At 57.1% G+C, this 19567-nt stretch overlaps 1 protein-coding gene across 1 annotated transcript; it reads left to right on the top strand.

Moving 5' to 3' along the window:
• The first annotated feature begins 9473 nt into the window (after positions 1-9473).
• MATN1 (matrilin 1) lies at positions 9474-18535 on the top strand. Its single transcript, XM_049105308.1, has 8 exons — positions 9474-9623; positions 11244-11590; positions 13751-13973; positions 14434-14559; positions 15004-15420; positions 16182-16334; positions 17221-17299; positions 17931-18535. The coding sequence occupies exons 1-8, from the start codon at positions 9530-9532 to the stop codon at positions 17980-17982; spliced, it is 1491 nt and encodes a 496-aa protein (XP_048961265.1). The 5' UTR covers positions 9474-9529; the 3' UTR covers positions 17983-18535.
• Positions 18536-19567: the final 1032 nt, after the last annotated feature.

The following is a 19567-nucleotide window of genomic DNA, read 5'->3' on the forward strand; positions in this document are numbered from 1 at the left end:
GTGGAGAGCCTTTGCATTCATTAGGGTCCTTTGGCCGCAAGCCCACTCTGGCTCACTTCAGCCAAGAAGGGCATTTGCAGGAAGGAGGTGGTTGCAAGTAACAGAAACTTAATGAGCCAACTTAATTAGAAAAAAATAAAAAGGTGGTTGTGATGTTTCTTGGCTCACATAAATGAAAAGTCCGGAGAGTTTTGGCTTCAGGCATGGTTGGACCTGGGAATTGAATTCTTCAGTAATCTCTCTCTCCCTCTCTCTCCCTCTGGACTTCGTCCTCCAAGGCTGAGCTGCAGAGCCGCCTGCCTGGGAGTGAAGTCAGCAGAGAGCCCAGGGCAGCATGAGTTGGGTTTGGTCACCAGCACTAATGGAGCCTTGAATGTTGTACCCAGGAGCAGGGACTTACCCCGGGACTGGGGGAGCTCCTGAAGGGTTTGGGCAGGGGAGTCACGGGGCCAGGCTCTTGAAAGGAGAGCAGATGCAGGAGGTCACAAGAAGGCGGAGGAAGAAGTTGCCAACCTTCTCGGGTTGTCAGCTTTTCTTGGGAGAGCAGATTTCTTTATTGTTTTTATGGCTCTTTGTCAGCTCCCCAAGGAACTGATGAAGGGAGGCTCTAATAGAACTGGACGGCAAGCTCCCATTCACACCTGAGGGAATTGAGGCCCAGAGACCTCAAGTGACTTTGCTGAGGCCACAAAGCATTCAAAGATTAGACCAAGTGCCTTTCTTTCTTTCTTTCTTTCTTTCTTTTTTTTTTAAGATTTTATTTATTTATTCATGAGAGACACACAGAGAGAGGTAGGGCTGTGGGATCACACCCCAAGCCAAAGGCAGATGCTCAACCGCTGAGCCACCCAGGCATCCCCCAAGTGCCTTTCTTACCTATTTCAGCGGCGTCTGTTAGGAAGGTCTGAGGCCCCAGCCTGTGTGAACTCTGGCTTCTTGGGGTGATCCATGTAAAGAAGCTCCCCAGAAGCCCCCATCAAATGGGCACTGGGGGCAGAGGTGGGGGGCGGGGGAGTTGGTCTTGTCTCCAGCATTGAATCTTCTATAAGGGGACGCCAGGGGCATTGGCTGTGTGTCCTGGGGACCCAGTGCAGTGACACCCTCCCCCCACCCCAGCCCTCCTGGCCGCAAGCCAAGGAACAGGCCGAGATGTATAGGGGGATTGTGCCCTGTGGCCAGGCGGCCCGGGGCGCGCTGGCCCGAGAAACAGGAAATAGCTGGGTTTGGGGAAGTTGCGTGGCCTGGCCAAGCCAAGCCAGCCCGCCATCGGCTGGGCAGCCCTCACTATGTCCCTATCAATGCCTCGTTTGAGGCTCACACAGGGGTCCTTTGACAGGGCTGAGTTGGGACCCACTGAGAGGGCCTGTTTGAGCTGGATGCCCGGAAAGGAGCTGGCCCCAGGAAAGCGTGGGCTGCGCGCAGGCTGGGCAGGTGAGGGCGGCCCGTGCAAGCGCTGTCTGTCCGAGGGAAGGAGAGTCTGAAAGATTAAATCTGGGTCCCTGAGCGTCAGTTTCTCAGGACTGTCATGGTAGCAGGAATGTTCCCCCAGTATTGAGTAGACTTCTGTGTCATCTCTGTGACTCTCCCACCTGCCCCGTGTGGCCGGCGCTGGGTGATGATTAATCCAGAGGCTCAGAGCCAACAAACCACTTGCCCAAAGTCATGATCAGTTGGAGGGCAGAGCTGGGGTTTGACTCCGACAGGCCTGACCGGAATCTGGGCTTGTCCCTCTGGTCCTTTCTGGCCTACCTCAGCCATCCCACAAGCTGAGCAGATCAAGGGCATGATTTTAGAAGCTCAGGAAGCCCCTGGAAGCTAGACTGATGTATGACCATCGTTGTGCACCTGGCACTGAGGACAGGCCTACTCAAGAGCCCCGGTGCCACCTGTGGTGGAAGACAGGGGTCCATTATGGGTGCAGGGCCCAGACAGAAAGAAGGCTGATGGGGGAAGTGGCCCAGGGGAGGTAGGGGGTGTGAACTCAGGCAGTGGCCACGGGGCTGGGTAGATTCAAGAGGCATTTGGGAAGCAGGACCCTTCAAGGCCCGGATGTAGAAGTGAGGAAGAGAGAGCATCAAGGCTGGTGCCCATGTCTGGAGAGCATTTGAGATGGTGGCGCCCAGCTTTGAGCTGAGGACAGGGAGCAAAAGAGGATGTGCTGAGTTTTGCTTGCATTTGTGCTACCTTGCAGCACACACGATGGGAATGCTCAGGAGGCAGCTATGGCTATAGGTCTGGAGGTCAGGAGAGTGAAGAAGGAGGCAAGTTGGGATGTGAGTGTCATCTGTGGACACGTGGCTGGGATGTCATTTGGGTGGGGTGTCATCGAGGTCCATGGAGGTGTTAACCCATCGTGGGACATAATGCTGACCTGTGGCCACCCTGTGCCCTTAGATGAAAGCCCATGCCTCCTTGTCCCATCCAGCCTCTGACTTCCCACCCTGTCTGACTGCTTGTAGAGCCCATGAGCAAGCAGCATGTGTGAGGCCTGATGGACACATGAGAGGGCTCATCTGCGGTGGAGTGGCCCCGAGGGGCCGTGGACAAGATGGGCACCCATTACGCCTCAGCAGCCAGGGGCGTGGGGATGAGTATCCCTACTCTGCAGATGAAGAACCCTTGCCCTGTGCTTATAGGCAAGTTCTCCACTTTGTGGGGGCCCTTCAGACTTCTGGAGAAACCAGATTCATGTTCCCTTAGGCACCCCGGGGATGTCCCCAGTTTGCAATGAAAAGTATCGAGAAAAGTACTCCCCAGGTTAAAGAAAGGGGATGAGCCACCCTTGGGCTCACCTTGGGTTTTTCTGGGTGATGCTGGAGCCTCTGCTGTGGGTGTAAGGAGCCGCTACTGTGTGTCTCTGTGCCCTACCTGCCTGGATGGGCTCTCTGGGAGCTGCTCTCACATTCCAGTTTCGTGGCACTCCAGGAGGAAGCTTGCATAATTAGCCACCAAGAGTATTCTGATAGGGGGTGGGCTTGGCATCCAGCAGCCATGGCCCTAAATAAACAGAGTCCATCTGGTCAACCTGAGTGGCCGAGCTGGTCAGACGGGACACTGGCCTTGCAGCTTCCTCTGCTCCACATGCTGGGAGGACAACCCAGGTAGAGGGACAGCCCGGGCAAAGACCTAGAGATGGGGCCACGTGTCAGGGGGGTGACTGCAGCCTGGGAGTCTCACCTCTGATGACTCACCGCTTACAATAGGAGGAATACAGTGAGCTCACCACTGTTCGCACATCTGCATGTGCTCTTCTGAGGTCTCCAGAGGCTCTGTTCTGAAGTTGAGGGGAAAATAACAGGGACTTCCTGCAGGCAGCACGAAGAGAGGTGAGGTATTCTGGAAAATGGAGGAGAAATACATTGTATTCTGTGAGCTGGAGGATTATATTAAACTCTGAGCTGAAATCTTTAGGAGGAGAGAGACAAATCGAAATGCCCTGGGAGAGGGCACCAGGCTGGTAAGGAACCCAAATCCACGTGCTGTGGAAGATGGGGGAGGAAATGAGGCTGTTTCCACCAGGGAAGATTCCACTCAGTGGGGCCCTGACCATGATCTTTCCGGTCACTGAATTTGGTAAACAGGAGACCTGCTTGTCCTCCGAGCTGGATGGATCGTGCTGGAGAACAGCAAACTCTCTAACCAACAGGTGTCCTACCATAGGCTGGACAACAGCTTTCCGAGACAGTGAGAGTTTCTGTTTCATACCAGAGGGCGGATGAGATTGTGGACTACCTGAAGAACTCAGAAATTCAGATTCACTGAGTCTGAAATGGACTCTGGGAATCTATTTTTCTTTTGAGAAATTCTTTTTTTTTTAAGCATCTTATTTATTCATTTGATAGAGCAGATAGAGAGAGAGAAAAAGAGAGCACACACAAGTAGGCAGAGTGACAGGCAGAGGGAGAGGGAAGGGCAGGCTCCCCGCTGAGCAAAGAGCCCCTGATGCGGGGCTCGATGTGGGGCTCGATCCCAGAACCCTGGGACCACGACCTGAGCTACTCAGGTCCCCATCTTTTGGAAAATCTTAACCAATCTCTAGATATTGATAGTTGTGGTTTACTAAAGGAAGTATAAAACAGAGAAAAACTCATAAATGCAGGTAGGTGAGGATTCTGCAGGTCCCGGCTGGCCGGCTGGTGTGGAATAGGCATGTCCCCCCTCCCCTTGCCTGCCCCATCTGTCAGAGGCCTGTTCTCCTCCACCCCCACGAGGGCCCCACATGCATCCTCATCTTCCTCTCCCACACCTGGGAAAGCTTTGCCTTAGCTTTGTTTAAAGCCCTCCCCAAAGCAGCTCCTGAGACACGGACTTGGGTGCAGGTGGCTTATTAGGGCGGTGGCCCCAGGAAATACAATGAGAGGGGAAGCGAGGCGAGGACGGCATATAAGCGAGAAGGGCACTGAGATACGGGGTCGCTTCTGCAGGCAGTTGGGGTTCCCTCCTGCTGGGGACCTTCTGAGGAACCCTGAGGAGCCTGTGCCAGAACTGTCCAGGAGAGAATGGGGAGCTATGTGTCCCTGGCCCCTCTCCCCCACTGGCTGAGGGCTGCCCCAGGGATGTGCATCCCCTAGGCTGTCCTCTCACTGTCCTTGTGCGTGGGAAGTGCCCACACATGGTGGGCTGAAGGTCCCTGGGAGTGGGACCAACCGGCTGTGCCATGGTTCCCAGCGCTAAGCCTAAGCCTCCCCTCCAAATGCTCTTTCCTCCTCGCAGCGTGCTTGACTGTGGGAGCCAACCCCCACGGAGGCTCCACACCTGCCCCTCGAGTGGGGGCTGACCCTCTGGCCCCAAGAAGGCAGCCAGCATGGATGGACTCTATTTTTGACAGCTTCTCCAGGTGAGTCTGAAGTTGGCTAGGCTGGACATACTGCTCTACATGAACTTTGAGTTTCCTTCAGAGCTCCAGAGTCAAGATTTTATGTTTTCCCCCAAAGCAAAACAAGTCACCATTTATTGAGCACAGCTTGGGATCATGTGCTGGTGCAAAAGGCAGAGCCTCTATCTTGGAGGCCCCCATGGGCTCACAGGGCAAGAGCCACTAAAACCAGTCAGTAAAACCTGAAGTCGAGTCTGCTTTGGGGAAGGAAAAAATTATGCTTTGAGAGCACGGAGGCGGGAGTGGTGACTCACTCAGTGACAGAGAAGGGAGGGGACAGGAGGGAGACTGGGACCTGGAAAAGGTGACAAGAAAGACTGTGAAAAGGCTTGAGTGCCCGGTTGTCTGAATTTTCTTTTTCCTTTCCTTTCCTTTTTTTTTTTTTTTTTTTAATTAAATTTATTTATTGGAGAGACAGCACCAGTAAGTGAGCACAAGCAGGGGAGCAGCAGGGGGAGAGGGAGAAGCAGACTCTCCACTAAGCAGAGAACCTGATGTGTGGCTCAGTTCCATCCCAGGACCCCGAGATCATGACTTGAGCTGAAGGCAGCCTCTTAACCAATGGAGCCACCTAAGTGACCCTGAATTTTCACCTAGAAGTGGTATAGGGCCAATAAAAGCTTTTTTTTTTTTTTTTTTTTTTTTCCACTTGGGAAGGTGACAGAGTGTCACTGGCTCACTAAATACCTCCTTGCTACCCCTGGGCTTCTAGGCAGAATCAGGCGACGTGCACTCCTTATCAGAGGGCGTTAAGAGAGACACTTGCTGTCTCTGTCTCGTTCACGTGGCCGGAAACAGAAGACGCAGAAATTCTGGGATAGTCAGGTGGAGGTGGCTTTGGGAAAGAGCCTGTGCAGGGGAGCCACGTGTTCAGCACCAGACTGTGTCATGAGAGAGAACCGCACGCTTGAGTTAAGCCACGGCCATCTGAGGGCCTAGTTGTTACGGCAGCTCAGCCGGTCCTATTCTAACTAATACAAGAAGGCGAGGCGGAAACAACAGATTTGGATGTGACCTTAATCCGTGTCGTTCTCAACCATCCTGTGACAGGGGCGCTGAGGTCCCCACTTTACAGACGTGAAGCAGAAGAGCAGAACAGTGAAGGGCTTCGCCTGAAGCCAGCGCAGGGAGTCACGCCCGGCTGTGTCTGGTTCCGAAGCTCTGCGCTCTATGGGATTCCTCAAAGTCGGGCACGCGTGCCACTGGGAGAACGCAAGGTAATTTTTTGGTGATGTGCGGATGCAGAAGTTAAATTTAATTAGTTTCGGATTTATCTGAAGGCCTACTGGAATACGTTTATAAGGTGTTTATCAACCCAGAGATTTCACGGCTGTTATTTCTTAGGAGGAGGAGGAGAATGTTTCTTGCCAAGTGAGTTGGTTGGTTTGGAGTTAATTAAAGAAGCAGAGTAAATAAATAAGAGTAAAGGTATGTGTGGATCCAGCCAAACTGCGAGGCTGGGGGATCAGGGAGGAGGTGGCATGCTGCCCTGGACCACGTCGCCTCTCTGGTCAGGGGCGCGCGACATAACCAGGTTTGCTCTTCAGGAAAAGAGCGGAGCCTTGGGGTCCGCTGGGGGGAGTCCTGCGCCCCGGCCCCCCGACCGCGCCTGCCCCGGGCCCCTCGCTTTAGCGCCGAGCCTCTCTCGGATAAAACACTAAAGGCTTTAAGTTTCTGGAAACCCGAGGTGTGTGAAAACAAGGAGAGGGAACAGCGGGAGCCCTTCACGGCTGCCCGTCTGACTCGGGAGCATTTTTTTCCTCTGGTTCATACCGGACACACTGTTCCTGATTTTCATTCCTGGGGGTGGGGGGGGGATGCTTCACATTTTGAAAACACAAATATTTATTTTCTTTTCTCAATGTATAGGCTGAACTTCCTCCCTCTCAGCCCGGTGTGGAATGTGAAAGCTGCCCCTTTCTCGGGGGGGAGCCTAGCTCTGGTCCTGAAAACGTACCTGTGGCACATTTCTGTGGCCCTGCTAATGAGCGGACGGTGACACAGAGAAGGCGCCTGTGTTCCTCCGGGGAGCCCATAGAACTGCCATTCAGAGGCGGAGCTGAAAGAGCTGTTTCATGGGCCCAGCTGCTGGCCCGGCCAGGACAGCCGCGTACCCCGAGCTCGGCCGCGGCCCCCGAGCATCCTCGGGGAGGGGACGTGGCCAGGAGGCTGCGGCTCACGTTCTCCCCGTGCAGCTCCAGCAGGGCCACGGCCGCTGCAGACCCCGGCCTGACCCTGGGCGGTTCGCAAGGAAATGGAGCCCGTGTGTCACCTGCTTCTTCTTTTAAGTCATCTCTTCATTTGCTTGCCAGATATACCCTGTTCCAGCGTCGTGCCCGATACCCTGTTCCAGCATCGCGCCGGGTCCCGAGGGTCAGTGGTGGCTGAGTCAGGCCAGACCCCCACTTGGAAGGAGCCGACACCTGGGGGAGGCGGTTAACACGTTTATGACCCAGTTTTGGGAAGCGAGAGGCACCCCCGTCCTTCTGCCCTGCAGTGTCTTTGGAGAAAAGAGTGACACTTCAAAGTCGTCAAGGGAAAAGAGACTGGCAGCCTCGACTAGTGTTTGGAGCTGGGGACAGCTATGAATGATACGAATAAATGAAATATAAATGGGAGACGTCAGAGGGAAATGCTATTTGCTTCCTCCTTCTCTAAACCTGGGGCGAAGAGGGATGAGGCCTGGGTTCCAGGCTGGGCTCTGCCCCTATACTGGCTGGGTGGCTTCAGGCAAGTCATGAACTTCTCTGGGCCTCGGTTATCTCATCTGCCAAATGGGCTGATGCCCTTGGAGCTGCTGACCTCACAGGTTGGTTTGGAGAACGAGGAGACACAGTAATAGAGCGTGGCTGCCATTATTGCTACAGATTGTGAGACTATTGGTTGGGTCACTTAAAAAAAAAGTCTGTGCATTTCTTTTAGAGGCATAGCTTACACGGAGTGAGGCACACAGGTCTTAGATGTCAACGATTCTGTCCCCTGGAAAGATAATCCTTTGACCCTCATCTCCCTCCTTCTGTCTTCTCATTGCCTCCCCATGTGGTTCCAGTGAGGCAGGGGAGGCAAGAACTACCATTCCCACTACATGATAATAAGCTGAGGCCCAGAGAGGTTAAGTTACCAGCTCTGGATCACACAGCTTTTCAGCAACAGGTGGGGATCTGAACCTGGGTCTCTCAGTTAGCCAAGCCTGTGCTCTTTCCATGTTATGCCATCAATTACTGGACCCACAGGTAGCAGCAGGGGCCATCCCTGGTGACGTTCCTTTATTTACAATCCTTTGTTTTTGCCTTTCAATGCAGACCCTGGGCTGGGCTCAGATGCAGGGATGAATCAATCAGACTCTTGCCAGTTCACGGGTGAGACACATAGCAGGTGTCTTTGGAGAAGAGGGTCCTAATCCAGGAGGAGCAGGGGAGAGGTGGGCACGGAGAAGGCACCTCCACCGAGCTACACCTATGCAAGTGGGGTGGCTGAGAGCACTGGCCTGGGGCCTTATTCTGGCCAGTGATACAATTTCTTCTTTTTAAAAAAGATTTATTTGTTTATTTGAGAGAGAGATTGCACACACGTGCATGTGTGCAGGGGCATGGCAGGGGTAGGGGGTAGCGGGGAGGGGCAGAAGGAAAGGGAGAGAAAATCTCAAGCAGACTCCCCTCTGAGCACAGAGCCCATCTCGGGGCTTGATCCCATGACCTGAGCCGAAACTGAGTATTGGACAGTTAACTGACTGAGCCATCCAGGCGCTCCTGGCAGTGATACTTCCTAGCAGTGTGACTTCAGACAAGTTACTCTCTGTTTTTCAGTTCTTCTGGAAAAAGGGGGTAATAATAGTAGCTGTGTCAGGGTTGTCAAGGGAATTAGATGAGACAGTTCATAGAACCCTGCTCCTCTAATCCCCCCCAGGAGGTAGGCTCAGAGAGGTGAAGCAACTGGCCCACGGTCACACAGGTAGCACATAGCAAACCCAGGTAACATGGCTTCAAGTCTGTGCTCCTCTCTGCTGCCTTGTGCATACATGTTCGTTCCAACGATGATCTGGAAAGATTCTGTTAGGCAGAGAGTGAAGAGGAGGAAGGGCATTTGGGGTGGGTGACCCTGCATGTGCAAAGGCCTGCAGGGCAGCTCTGAGACCCCAGGTATAGTTGCCCAGCAGGGAGAAGGTGTGGAGAGGAAGGGGACAGCTGAGCTGGAGCAGGGGAAGCGCCCTGGATGAGGAAACGGATGCAGGTGAGAGAAGCAGGGGTGTGGGGGTGAGGGTGCAGGCCAGGGCTTGAGGCCATGGGCTGGGCTTTCCCTGGGCTTGGAGTGGCAGCTTTGGGCCGGGGCAGGCTCCAACCCCTGGAGGAGCCACCCTCCACCCACCTGAGATTTCCTGAGTTTCAGCTGCAGCTCTGGTTGCTTCTGCAGGCAAAGGAGCCCTTGTGGTCCGAGGGGCCTCTTGAGCCCCGGCCAGGTGGCTCCCTCCCATTCTGGGCACACACACACCTCCATTCAGCCTGGGCCACGCCCCCCCAAGGGGGCTATGGCCCGGGCAGCCGCCCCCGCGTCAGTGGGGGCCGCCCGGCTGGGAGGCTGGGCAGCAAGGTTGATAAGACCGGGCCCCCACCGGCCCCCACCACTGTGCCGGCCGCTGCCCACGCTGCCAGAACCATGAGGCTCATCTCTGGCACCAGCCTCGTGCTGTGTGGCCTGCTCCTGCTGCTCCAGGTCCCGTGCACACTGGGCCTCGCCCCCCAGTCCAGAGGTGAGGGGGTCCATGTGAGGTGGGGGACACTGGGTGAGTGGCCTCTGACCAAAAGACTGGGGGTGCTGGGTTCTGAGATGAGCAGAGGTTAAATGGGGTCCACCAGGGGCTGGGGCAGAAGACAGGGAGGCAGGGGTGGCAGTGGGCTGACGCAGGAGCAGATAGCAACGGTGACATTCATAAGGGCCAGGGGAGGGGTGACCCTCAGCCTGTTCTATTGGGCCTCTCACTGCAGCTTTGGAGCCTTCCCTGGGGCTCCTCAGCTCCCAGGCCACCCTCAGGGACCATGCATCCTGCAAGGGCCGCAGTCTTGTGGGTGGCTGAAGGCAGAAGCTGGAGCTGCAGCAGGCCCAGGGCCAAGCCCAAGCCCCGTTGAGTGCAGCTCTGGGGTGGCCAGGACCCCATCTGCCTGTCACCAGCCCATCAGGCATATCTGGGTGTGGGCTCCTACCTGCTGAACTGCTCCCAGAGCTTCAGCCTTGGGCACTGAATCCCGGCTCATCCTGTACAGAGGGGTAAACTGAGGCCAAAGAAGAGACACCCTGCCTAAGACTACTTAGTGGCTCCTGATCCACTGCTCCTTGGTGTGACTAATTCCCTCACCCTCTCTGTGTCTCAGTTTACCCATTGGGAGCTTAAACTAGTAGGGACCAGGGTGTGGTTGCACCTAAGGTCCCTTGGGGAACTCTGATACTGGGGTGCTGGGGCTGGGGGCCTGGGACAGGCCAGCACCCCTTCCCTCTCCTGAGCCTTCCTGCATCCTCACTTGGGAGTGGCTCTGCTCTGTTCTGAGGCCAGGCCAGTGACAGTACCAAGCAGTGACCCTTTTTTTCCCCACTGGACGGGAGAAAAGCCGAGGCTCCTAAAAGGTGCCGTGAGCTGCCCAGGGCCACAGGGTGGCTGGGCCGGGATTCGAACCCCGCTCTGCTTCATTCCAGCTCTGTGCACTTCCCAGCACATGGTGCTGCCTCCCGGGGTGTCCGGAAAGACATGCCTCCGCCTCTGTGGGGATGCGTCTTAGGAGCCCCTGCCCCCTGCCCACGGACACCAGCCAGCGGGCTCCTTGGGGCTGAGGGAAACTGGGCTCACTTTGGTGACTGGTTCTGATGCTGAGATGAAAGAGGCCAAGCCGATGGGCCCTGCACTGGTCCCTGGGCTTGTGCCCCCCACCCCCCCACCCTCTCCAGGAGAAATGCTGCTCTTGCTGGGGCCGCCACTCTGGGCCAAAGTCCGAGAAGTGTGTCTTAAAGCCTGTCATCTCCTTTGTTGCCTCTGGGGCACCAGCTGCGTGGTGGCACCTTACACCTGCTCCTGCTCGGGCCCCAAGGGATCCTATAAAGAGGAGGTTGTCAGGTCACTGTACCGACGAGGAAACCCAGCTCAGAGAGGTGCAGGGAGTTGCCTGAGGCTGACAGCTGAGCCTCAGTGTTTCCCACGGGGCTGAGTTGGGGGGGGGCTTTGGCAAGTAGTTTGTCCCGGGGTCTACATGCTGACAGAAGGACCCCACCGGCCTGGCTCAGGTTTAGTCCACACTGCCAGGGGCCTCAAGTCTAGATCTAAGTAGCCCCTGACCTTTGCCTCCTGCTCTCGCCCCTCCCCTCCTCCCCCGTCCCCTCGCAGGGCACCTCTGTCGGACCCGGCCCACGGACCTGGTGTTTGTTGTGGACAGCTCGCGCAGCGTGCGGCCTGTGGAGTTCGAGAAGGTGAAGGTGTTCCTGTCGCAGGTCATCGAGTCGCTGGATGTGGGGCCCAATGCCACCCGGGTGGGCGTGGTCAACTATGCCAGCGCCGTGAAGCAGGAGTTCCCTCTGCGGGCCCACGGCTCCAAGGCCGCGCTGCTCCAGGCCGTGCGCCGCATCCAGCCGCTGTCCACGGGGACCATGACTGGCCTGGCCATCCAGTTCGCCATCACCAAAGCCTTCGGCGACGCCGAGGGTGGTCGTGCCAGGTCCCCCGACATCAGCAAGGTACAGGTCCCAGCCCTCCCCGCCTGCGTCCTGCTGTGTACCGCCTGCGTGATTCTTGAACCTGGCTTACGGTTGTGTATTAGACCCCGCTAAGCCAAGTGGCAGACCTGGGGTGTGAGCCCATCTTTCCCCACCCTCTGACCACAGGACCTCAACCTGGCGAGCGCTTGATTATTTCGATTTAGTTAACCTTGGCTCCCGGAGGCCGACTGAGGCGGTCCAGATGCTTGGAAGTTGGCGCCTGTCTGGATCGGGGCCCCCACTCCCCGGACTAGCTGTGCCACCCCGAGCCATGCGTGTGGCTCCTTGGCTCAGTCCCTTCACTCATCAGATGACAGTAATGTAGCTCCTTCTCCAGGGGCTGTCGGGAGGACTCTCGACAGCTTGGAGTGCTCAGAACAACGCCTGGCCCCACCAGGCCCCACCTAAGGGTTAGCTCATTTTTTATTTAATAAGCCTCTGAGCACGGGGGTTCAGAAAATTGAGGTGATGCACCGTAAGCAGACGTCAGTATGGGGACTTCACAGACCTGGTGCCCACAGTGTGACTTCCGGGACTCAGCCCAGGGCCTGCGGGGCCAGTCAGGTGTTCTCTCCCATGGTGGTCGCATCTCCCCTTCATAACCCTCAATGGCCTTTTACCTGCCCAGGCCCTCAGCCTCAGGGACGTACTTTCTTACCACTGTGCAGGACACGCCTGATGCACGAGTGCCAAATGCACACAATCGTGCTCCGAGGTGGTGTCCCCATTTCACAGATGAGGAAACTGAGGCACAGGGGATCTCAGTGTCTTGTCCAGTTAATTAGTGGTAGGAATGTCTACATACAATAGCATATAATCCTGGCATTACAGCCCTTAGAGAAATGGCCTGTTAGGCAGGTCATCCGTTGTGGGGGCTGTTTACAAGCGCTGAGGTGAGGTTGATGCCATTGCCATTGAGAGGCTATGGTGACCTGGATGGTGGTGATGTCTGTCACCAGTTAATTATGTCAGCTCAGATCGGAGTAGTGGCCTTGGGTGGTCATATGAGGACGGAGAGAACCAACTCCCCCAGACCTGGGGCATCCAGCCTAGAATTCACCTGCGGGAAGCCCCTTCCAGGTGGGCTCAGAGTACCGAGGCTGGATTGAAGGTGAGCGGTCGGGGTTCCAGGAGACAGTGCGTCTCGGGGGAGTGCGGCAGCCTGCGGCAGTGGACAGTCACAGAGAGGCGACCTTGGGCCTCTGGTAGGGAAGGGATGGTGCAAGATCCCTCCCCGGGGGGCCAGGGCGGCCACAGGGAAAGCAGTCCTTTGCCTTCTTGGCACCGTACCAGGAATGGTCTCCTAGAGGACTCAGGCAGGTGAGCCGCATTTCCAGCGCAAGCCTGTCTCAACCACTATCCTACGGGTCAGGGTGGGGACCCAGGTCATGGCAGAGAAGCAGCCAGCGGGGCGGGAGGCTGAGTCTCCCCACATGAGAGGTCCCTGGCTTCAGGGCAGGCCCAGGTGCGGGTGGTGAGGGCCCGGCCCAGCCCCAGGGTCCCTGCTGTCTCCCTCCCCAGGGCACAAGCGGGGGAGCCCTGGGGGAGGGGCGCGGACAGTGCTCTCCCCTACGGAAAGGGCAAGTAGCGTCCTGGGGGATGGAGGGAGACGAGCCCCCCCTGCAGGTGCGGCCCCCCTCCGGGGCCTGGGGGTGGCGGGCCTGGAGGCAGAGCCGCCGTTCATGGGCCTCGCCCGCCCTCTGGCGGCCACGGCGCGGAGCTGCATGGCGTCCCGCACGGGTGTCAGGCGGGCTCTGTCCGCAGAGACGCCAGTCTGAGGGCGGAGGCGGGGTCCTGCGCCCGCCTCAGCACAGAGCCGCCTGCCCGATGGCGGAGACACCCCCAGGCCCTGGTCGGACGGCACAGCGCCTCAGCCGTCTTTCGGTTCGAGGAAACCTGTTTCCTCTTCTGCTAGCCTGGTTCTCCCCCGCGGGGGGCAAAGCCCTGGCCGGGAATCGCATCCACCTGCCGCGGACTAGCTGTGTGACCGGGAAGCCACGTCGCCTCTCGGGCCGCAGTGTCGTCTTCTGCCAGCGGCCGGGCGGGGGGGGGGGGTCCTGGAGGGCTGAGCGGTCCAGCCCCGCGCGGGGGGCGGGGCGGGGGGGGCGGCCTGGTCCTCACGCGCCCCGCGTGGCGCAGGTGGCCGTCGTGGTGACGGACGGGAGGCCCCAGGACAGCGTGCGGGACGTGTCTGCACGGGCCCGGGCCAGCGGCATCGAGCTGTTCGCCATCGGCGTGGGCCGCGTGGACAAGGCCACGCTGCGGCAGATCGCCAGCGAGCCGCAGGAGGAGCACGTGGACTACGTGGAGAGCTACGGCGTCATCCAGAAGCTGTCCAAGAAGTTCCAGGAGGCCCTCTGCGGTGCGCCGGGGGGCGGGGCCGGCGGGGCGGGGGCGGAGCCTCGGGCCTCGGGGCGGGGCCGGCGGGGAGGGGGCGGGGCCTCGGGCCTCGGGGCGGGGCGGGGGCGGGGCCTCGGGCCTCGGGCGGGCCGGCGGGGAGGGGCGGGGCAGGGGACGGGGGGCGGGGCCTCGGGCCTCGGGGCGGGGCGGGGGCGGGGCCGGCGGGCGGGGCGGGGCCTCGGGCCTCGGGGCGGGGCGGGGCGGGGCAGGGGACCGGGAGGGCCCGGCGGAGTCAGATACCGGGCGAGGCGAGCGGGTCCGCGCGGGGCTGGCAGGTGGTCCCGGCCCTGGGCTGGGGGCCTGGGGCTCGGACCTCATCCGGTTGGGGGCCTTGGTTTCCCAGAGTGTGTGAAGGTCCACCCTGGCTGGGATGTCCAAGGCCGTGTGGCCGTGAGATTCTGAGCCTCCTCTTGCGCCTGCAGTGGTGTCCGACCTGTGTGCCACGGGAGACCACGACTGTGAGCAGGTGTGCCTCAGCTCCCCCGGCTCCTACACCTGCGCCTGTCGGGAGGGCTTCACCTTGAACAGTGACGGCAAGACGTGCAACGGTCAGTGGCCTGGACGCAGCCCAGCCGGGGGAAGGCGGGGAGGGGAGAGAATGGGGCTTGGCCACTCTCCAGGAAGCCCATTCGAGCCTCTCTGTACTTTGCTTCTGGACTAGTCTGCAGAAATGATAGATGCCTTCTAGAACTTGGTGTCTGCAGGAAATTATCTTCTGACTTCTGTCCCTCTTTTTGTCACGGTGGGTGGAGGGTTTAATATGGCAGAAGGAGTTTTATAGCTTGAGTTCAAATCTTGGCCCCACTCCTGAGCTGTTCAATTTGATGGCTTCGGGAGCTTCTGTTTCCAACACCACAACCTTGGCTTTGTAGAGGGAGTTTTGAGGATAAAAATGGGATGGGATAATCCTCCCTATTGAGCTTGGTGTGTGATGGGTTCCTGACTATGAGTGGCCCCTATGCTTCATCTCCTCGCCTTCCTACCCTTCCCAGTCTGCAGTGGCGGTGGTGGCAGCTCGGCCACTGACTTGGTCTTCCTCATTGATGGATCCAAAAGTGTGCGGCCAGAGAACTTTGAGCTGGTGAAGAAGTTCATTAACCAGATCGTGGACACGCTGGACGTGTCAGACAAATTGGCACAAGTGGGGCTGGTGCAGTACTCAAGCTCCGTCCGCCAGGAGTTTCCGCTGGGCCGCTTCCACACGAAGAAGGACATTAAGGCGGCTGTGCGGAACATGTCGTACATGGAGAAGGGCACCATGACCGGGGCTGCCCTCAAGTACCTCATCGACAATTCCTTCACTGTGTCCAGCGGGGCTAGGCCTGGGGCCCAGAAGGTGGGCATCGTCTTCACGGATGGCCGGAGCCAGGACTACATTAATGATGCTGCCAAGAAAGCCAAGGACCTTGGTAGGTGATGCCTGGACCCTGAACACCACTGATGGCCGGGAGCACGTATGGAACAGCTCAACTGGAGTTTATTCTGTTAGTAGTGCCCTAAACCTCACTTCAGTATGAATGAGGAGGGATGGGTTTGTCCAACTCCTTTTTTTTTTTTTTTAAATTTGTTTTTTTTTTTATTTATGATAGTCACACAGAGAGAGAGAGAGAGAGAGAGAGAGAGAGAGGGGCAGAGGGAGAAGCAGACTCCATGCACCAGGAGCCTGACGTGGGATTCGATCCTGGGTGTCCAGGATCGCGCCCTGGGCCAAAGGCAGACACTAAACCGCCGCACCACCCAGGGATCCCTGTCCAACTCTTTTTTATCAGTGATGAGAAAATGAAGGCCCCAGAAAAGTAAGAAGCTGGTTTCAATGGCCCTTTTGTAGGTGGGGCTTAGAAATTTTCCAGTTGATTGTTCCCAACAGCGCACCAACTGTTGGAAGGCAGCCCCACTTTGGGACAAGCTGGAGTCTCCATTTTATCACCTATTTAATGAGGATAATAATAGTCGGCAGATGGCTGGTTATGGGGCTATATGGGATCACAAAGCTCCTGGGCCAGGGAATCAGTACAGGTCCTCAGTATCTTTGTCCTAGGCACTGTGCCTGTAATTCCAGAAGCTGCCACCAGAAGGCATCTGGTGTTGACTGCCTGGGCATTCCCCAGGAGGCTCAGCCACAGCTGCCTGGCCCCAGGGTCACTGTCACTCATCGTGTTCCTCCTGGCAGGCTTTAAGATGTTTGCTGTGGGTGTGGGCAACGCTGTGGAGGATGAGCTGAGGGAAATCGCCTCAGAGCCGGTGGCAGAGCACTACTTCTACACCGCTGACTTCAAGACCATCAACCAGATCGGCAAGAGACTGCAGAAGAAGATCTGCGTGGGTCAGTGAGGCCAGAGATGGCATTGATGGGAGGGGCAGGCGGGGCCCTGGGGTGGGGACCAGTGTGGAGCCATCCTGACACTGGATGTGGGTGGGGAGAAGCAGGAGCTGGGTTGGCACCTGGGTTAGAACCTGGAGGAGGGCTGGCCAGTCTCACGTTTACAACCAGCAAACATATGTGGAATATATTGAATGCTTGTCACATGCATGGCACTGGTGTTAGTGCTCTCCAAATATTTTTATTTTATTTTATTTTATTTTATTTTATTTATTTATTTATTTTTTTAGTGCTCTCCAAATATTAATCATCCGATCCTAATTGGTAGAAATATTATTACTCCCATTTTGCAGACAGGAAACCCAGCCTGGAGGGGTGGAACAATCGTTAATAACCAGAGGAGCCAGGATTTGAGCCCTGCTACCTCCCCGGGTCCTCCCAGCGGTAGAGAGTACGGATTGCAGAGCCAGGCATGCCTGGGTTTGCATGTTTGCTCTGACACTAACTAGCTGTTGGCCACGATCACGTCTGTCTCACTTCTCTGGTTCTTTGCTTGTAAAATGACATTAATTGACTTCAAACCCGAAGTGTTGGATGAAGTCGCTGAGCTGACATAGACGGCCCTAGCAGCCGTGCCCTGCGTGCAGTAGGTGACCAGCACGGAGAGGCTATTATTGGAGGTTTTATCAGGGCTCTGAGGGGGTGGGAAGACATTCGGGGTTCTACCTCAGAACCCTACGTGTGTCTCCGTCTTCTCAGATCTCCCAGGTCCCCCCCACACACCCCCAAGACTCCCTAGTCCTGGCCCTGGGCTGTGATGGCTCCTCGCCCTCCTGCCAGGCCACCACTCACCTTCCCCTTTCTCTTTCCTACTTCCTGTCCACTCCAGAGGAAGACCTGTGTGCCTGCGAGTCCATTGTGAAATTCCAGACCAAAGTGGAGGGGCTGCTGCAGGCCCTGACCAGGAAACATATCCTTTCCCAGAGGCCATTGTGGGGCGGAGGGACGGGGAGAGGGAGCCACGCCCCTTGTGTGGGGGGTCCCAGGTAGGGCCTCTGCCTCCTGTTGGAGACAGGCTGGACTCTGGCCAGGTGGGCTGGCGTCAGCTTTGATGCTGATCCTGTCAAAAGCAGAGGCTCCAAGAGGGTAAACAGAGAAACTGAGGCAGAGGCCAAGATCTAGAGACTGGACACACATGCAGAGTCCTAGCTGTGCTCAGGAAAACATGGTGCCTGTGGACTCCCCATTTCTCAGGCTCTTGGCAGCACAACTAATAACAGTCTCCACTCAGATGAGGCTGGGCCGGGAACAGCTCCCCTGGCTCAGGACGAGGTGGGGGCCCAGGTGGGGGACCCAGCAGGCTGAAGCTGCCCCTGGGCAGGACTAGGCAGCTTGTAACTAGCTGGTTCTGAGGGCCATGAATGGGTAAGTTTTGACACTGGGGAGAACACATGCTGTAGATGGAGTGAGAGAACTCTCTGGAAGAGGGACTTTGCGGGAGGTGGGGGGGGGACACAGGAAGTGGGATCCCGGGTCTAGGCGCCACAGCCATCAGTGCCCTGCTCTGGTCAGCCTGCGCCTCTCCTTAACCCTGAGTCCACTGGAAGCTGTGAGTAAGCGGCTGGCCGTCTTGGAGAACAGGGTCGTCTGAGGCTGCCTGTCCCCGCCGCGGCCTCTCCGTCTCCCCACCCCAAATGCAGCCCACGGAGTCCTGCGCGTGTCCCCTAGAGCCCTGAGTTTAGTCTAGTTTTGCCATTTCGGTGACGGGAGTTGGGGAGAGGCAGGCCCCAGGCCTCCCCCTCTTCCACATCCTGCCAGCCCTGCTGGGTGCATGGGTGAGTGTGCTAGGAGCCTGGCAGCCTTTGGGAGCATGTATGTGTGAGGTAGCGTGCACATGTATGCGTGTATGAGGAGTGGCAGCCTTGGGAGCGTGTGTGTGTGTGTGTGTGTGTGTGTGTATGTGCAGGTGCCTGCCTGAGGGCGGGCGTGTATCTGGAGCAGGGATGTGTGTGTGTGAGAACACAGGGGTGAGCGTGAGAGGGACTGTGTTTGCATTTTTTTTTCAATTGAAAGCTTAATATATTCCTATTTTTTTAGTTAACCCTTTCCTGACTGCGAGTGCTGTGAATCTCTTTCCTGATTTTTCTATTCCCTTTTGAAAAACAATTAAAGATGATTTAATTTAAGCCCTGAATGGGGCTAGAGGCAGAGTGGTCATTTGAGGAGCGGGACGAAGGATGGTGAGGGCAGCGGGTACAGGGGGGGCCCCTGCAGGGGGGAGCAGTGGTGGGAATCGAGGTGAAGGCAGCTACTCCAGAGCCAGCGTGGGATCGTCCTGCCTTTACAGGCTCTCACTTCCTCTTCTAGCAACCCAGCCCCGGCAGACTTGAGTCCCCCCCCCCATTATACACACGGGATGCTGTGTCTGGGTGTTCGGATGATTTGCTCAGAGAGCGTCAGTTGGAGAGATGGGACTTGAATCTACAACTGCAAGACATTGAAGAAAAAGAAGAGCCATCGGCCTATCTGGTGCCATGGCTACCAGATAGGCCGATTCATTCATGCAGGCATGCAGACGACAAACAGAGCACAGGCCCATGTCAGGCAGTGCCGAGATGGTGGCCTACGAGACAGACACAGTCCCTGCCCTTAAGGAACTTAGAGTTGAATAGAGTGCCCTGTCACCCTCACCCCAGCTGGGAAACAGAGGGTGGGTTTAGGTTATAGCAGCAGCCTGTGGCCTGAGTGTGTGTGTGTTAGAGATGCTGGGAGGGTCCCAGCTGCACCTGGGCTGGCCCCAGGTTCCTCCCCACCCCAAACCCATGTTGGAGTACTCTTTTTTCCCCCTCCAACCCCAGCACAGAAGTTGGCAGTCCCCACCCCAGGGATGGCACATGAGAAAGACCCTCGACCTTCATGTCCCTCCCCAGCCCTCCCTGGGGTCTGCTGGCCTCGCCCAGTCCCCTCTGGACCCGTGCCCCCTGCCATCTCAGTCCCTTGTCTCCTAGAGTGGAGCCTGGGTGATTTTCTGAAGCCAGTCCTGTGTAATGGAGCATTTTTAGTGTTACTACTAGATTCACACTTGAGAGCCTGTAAAAGGCTTTTACGAGAGACTCACCATGCTGAAAGGCCTTCCATAGAGGCCATGCAAACAGGTGGAATTACACCCCCGTGCCCCCCAGAACTTAGTGGCTCAAAATGGCCATCTGTGATTGACATGACTCTGTATGTTGGCT

Source organism: Canis lupus, chromosome 2 (genome assembly GCF_003254725.2).
Source record: "Canis lupus dingo isolate Sandy chromosome 2, ASM325472v2, whole genome shotgun sequence".
Classification (NCBI taxonomy): Eukaryota; Metazoa; Chordata; class Mammalia; order Carnivora; family Canidae; genus Canis; species Canis lupus.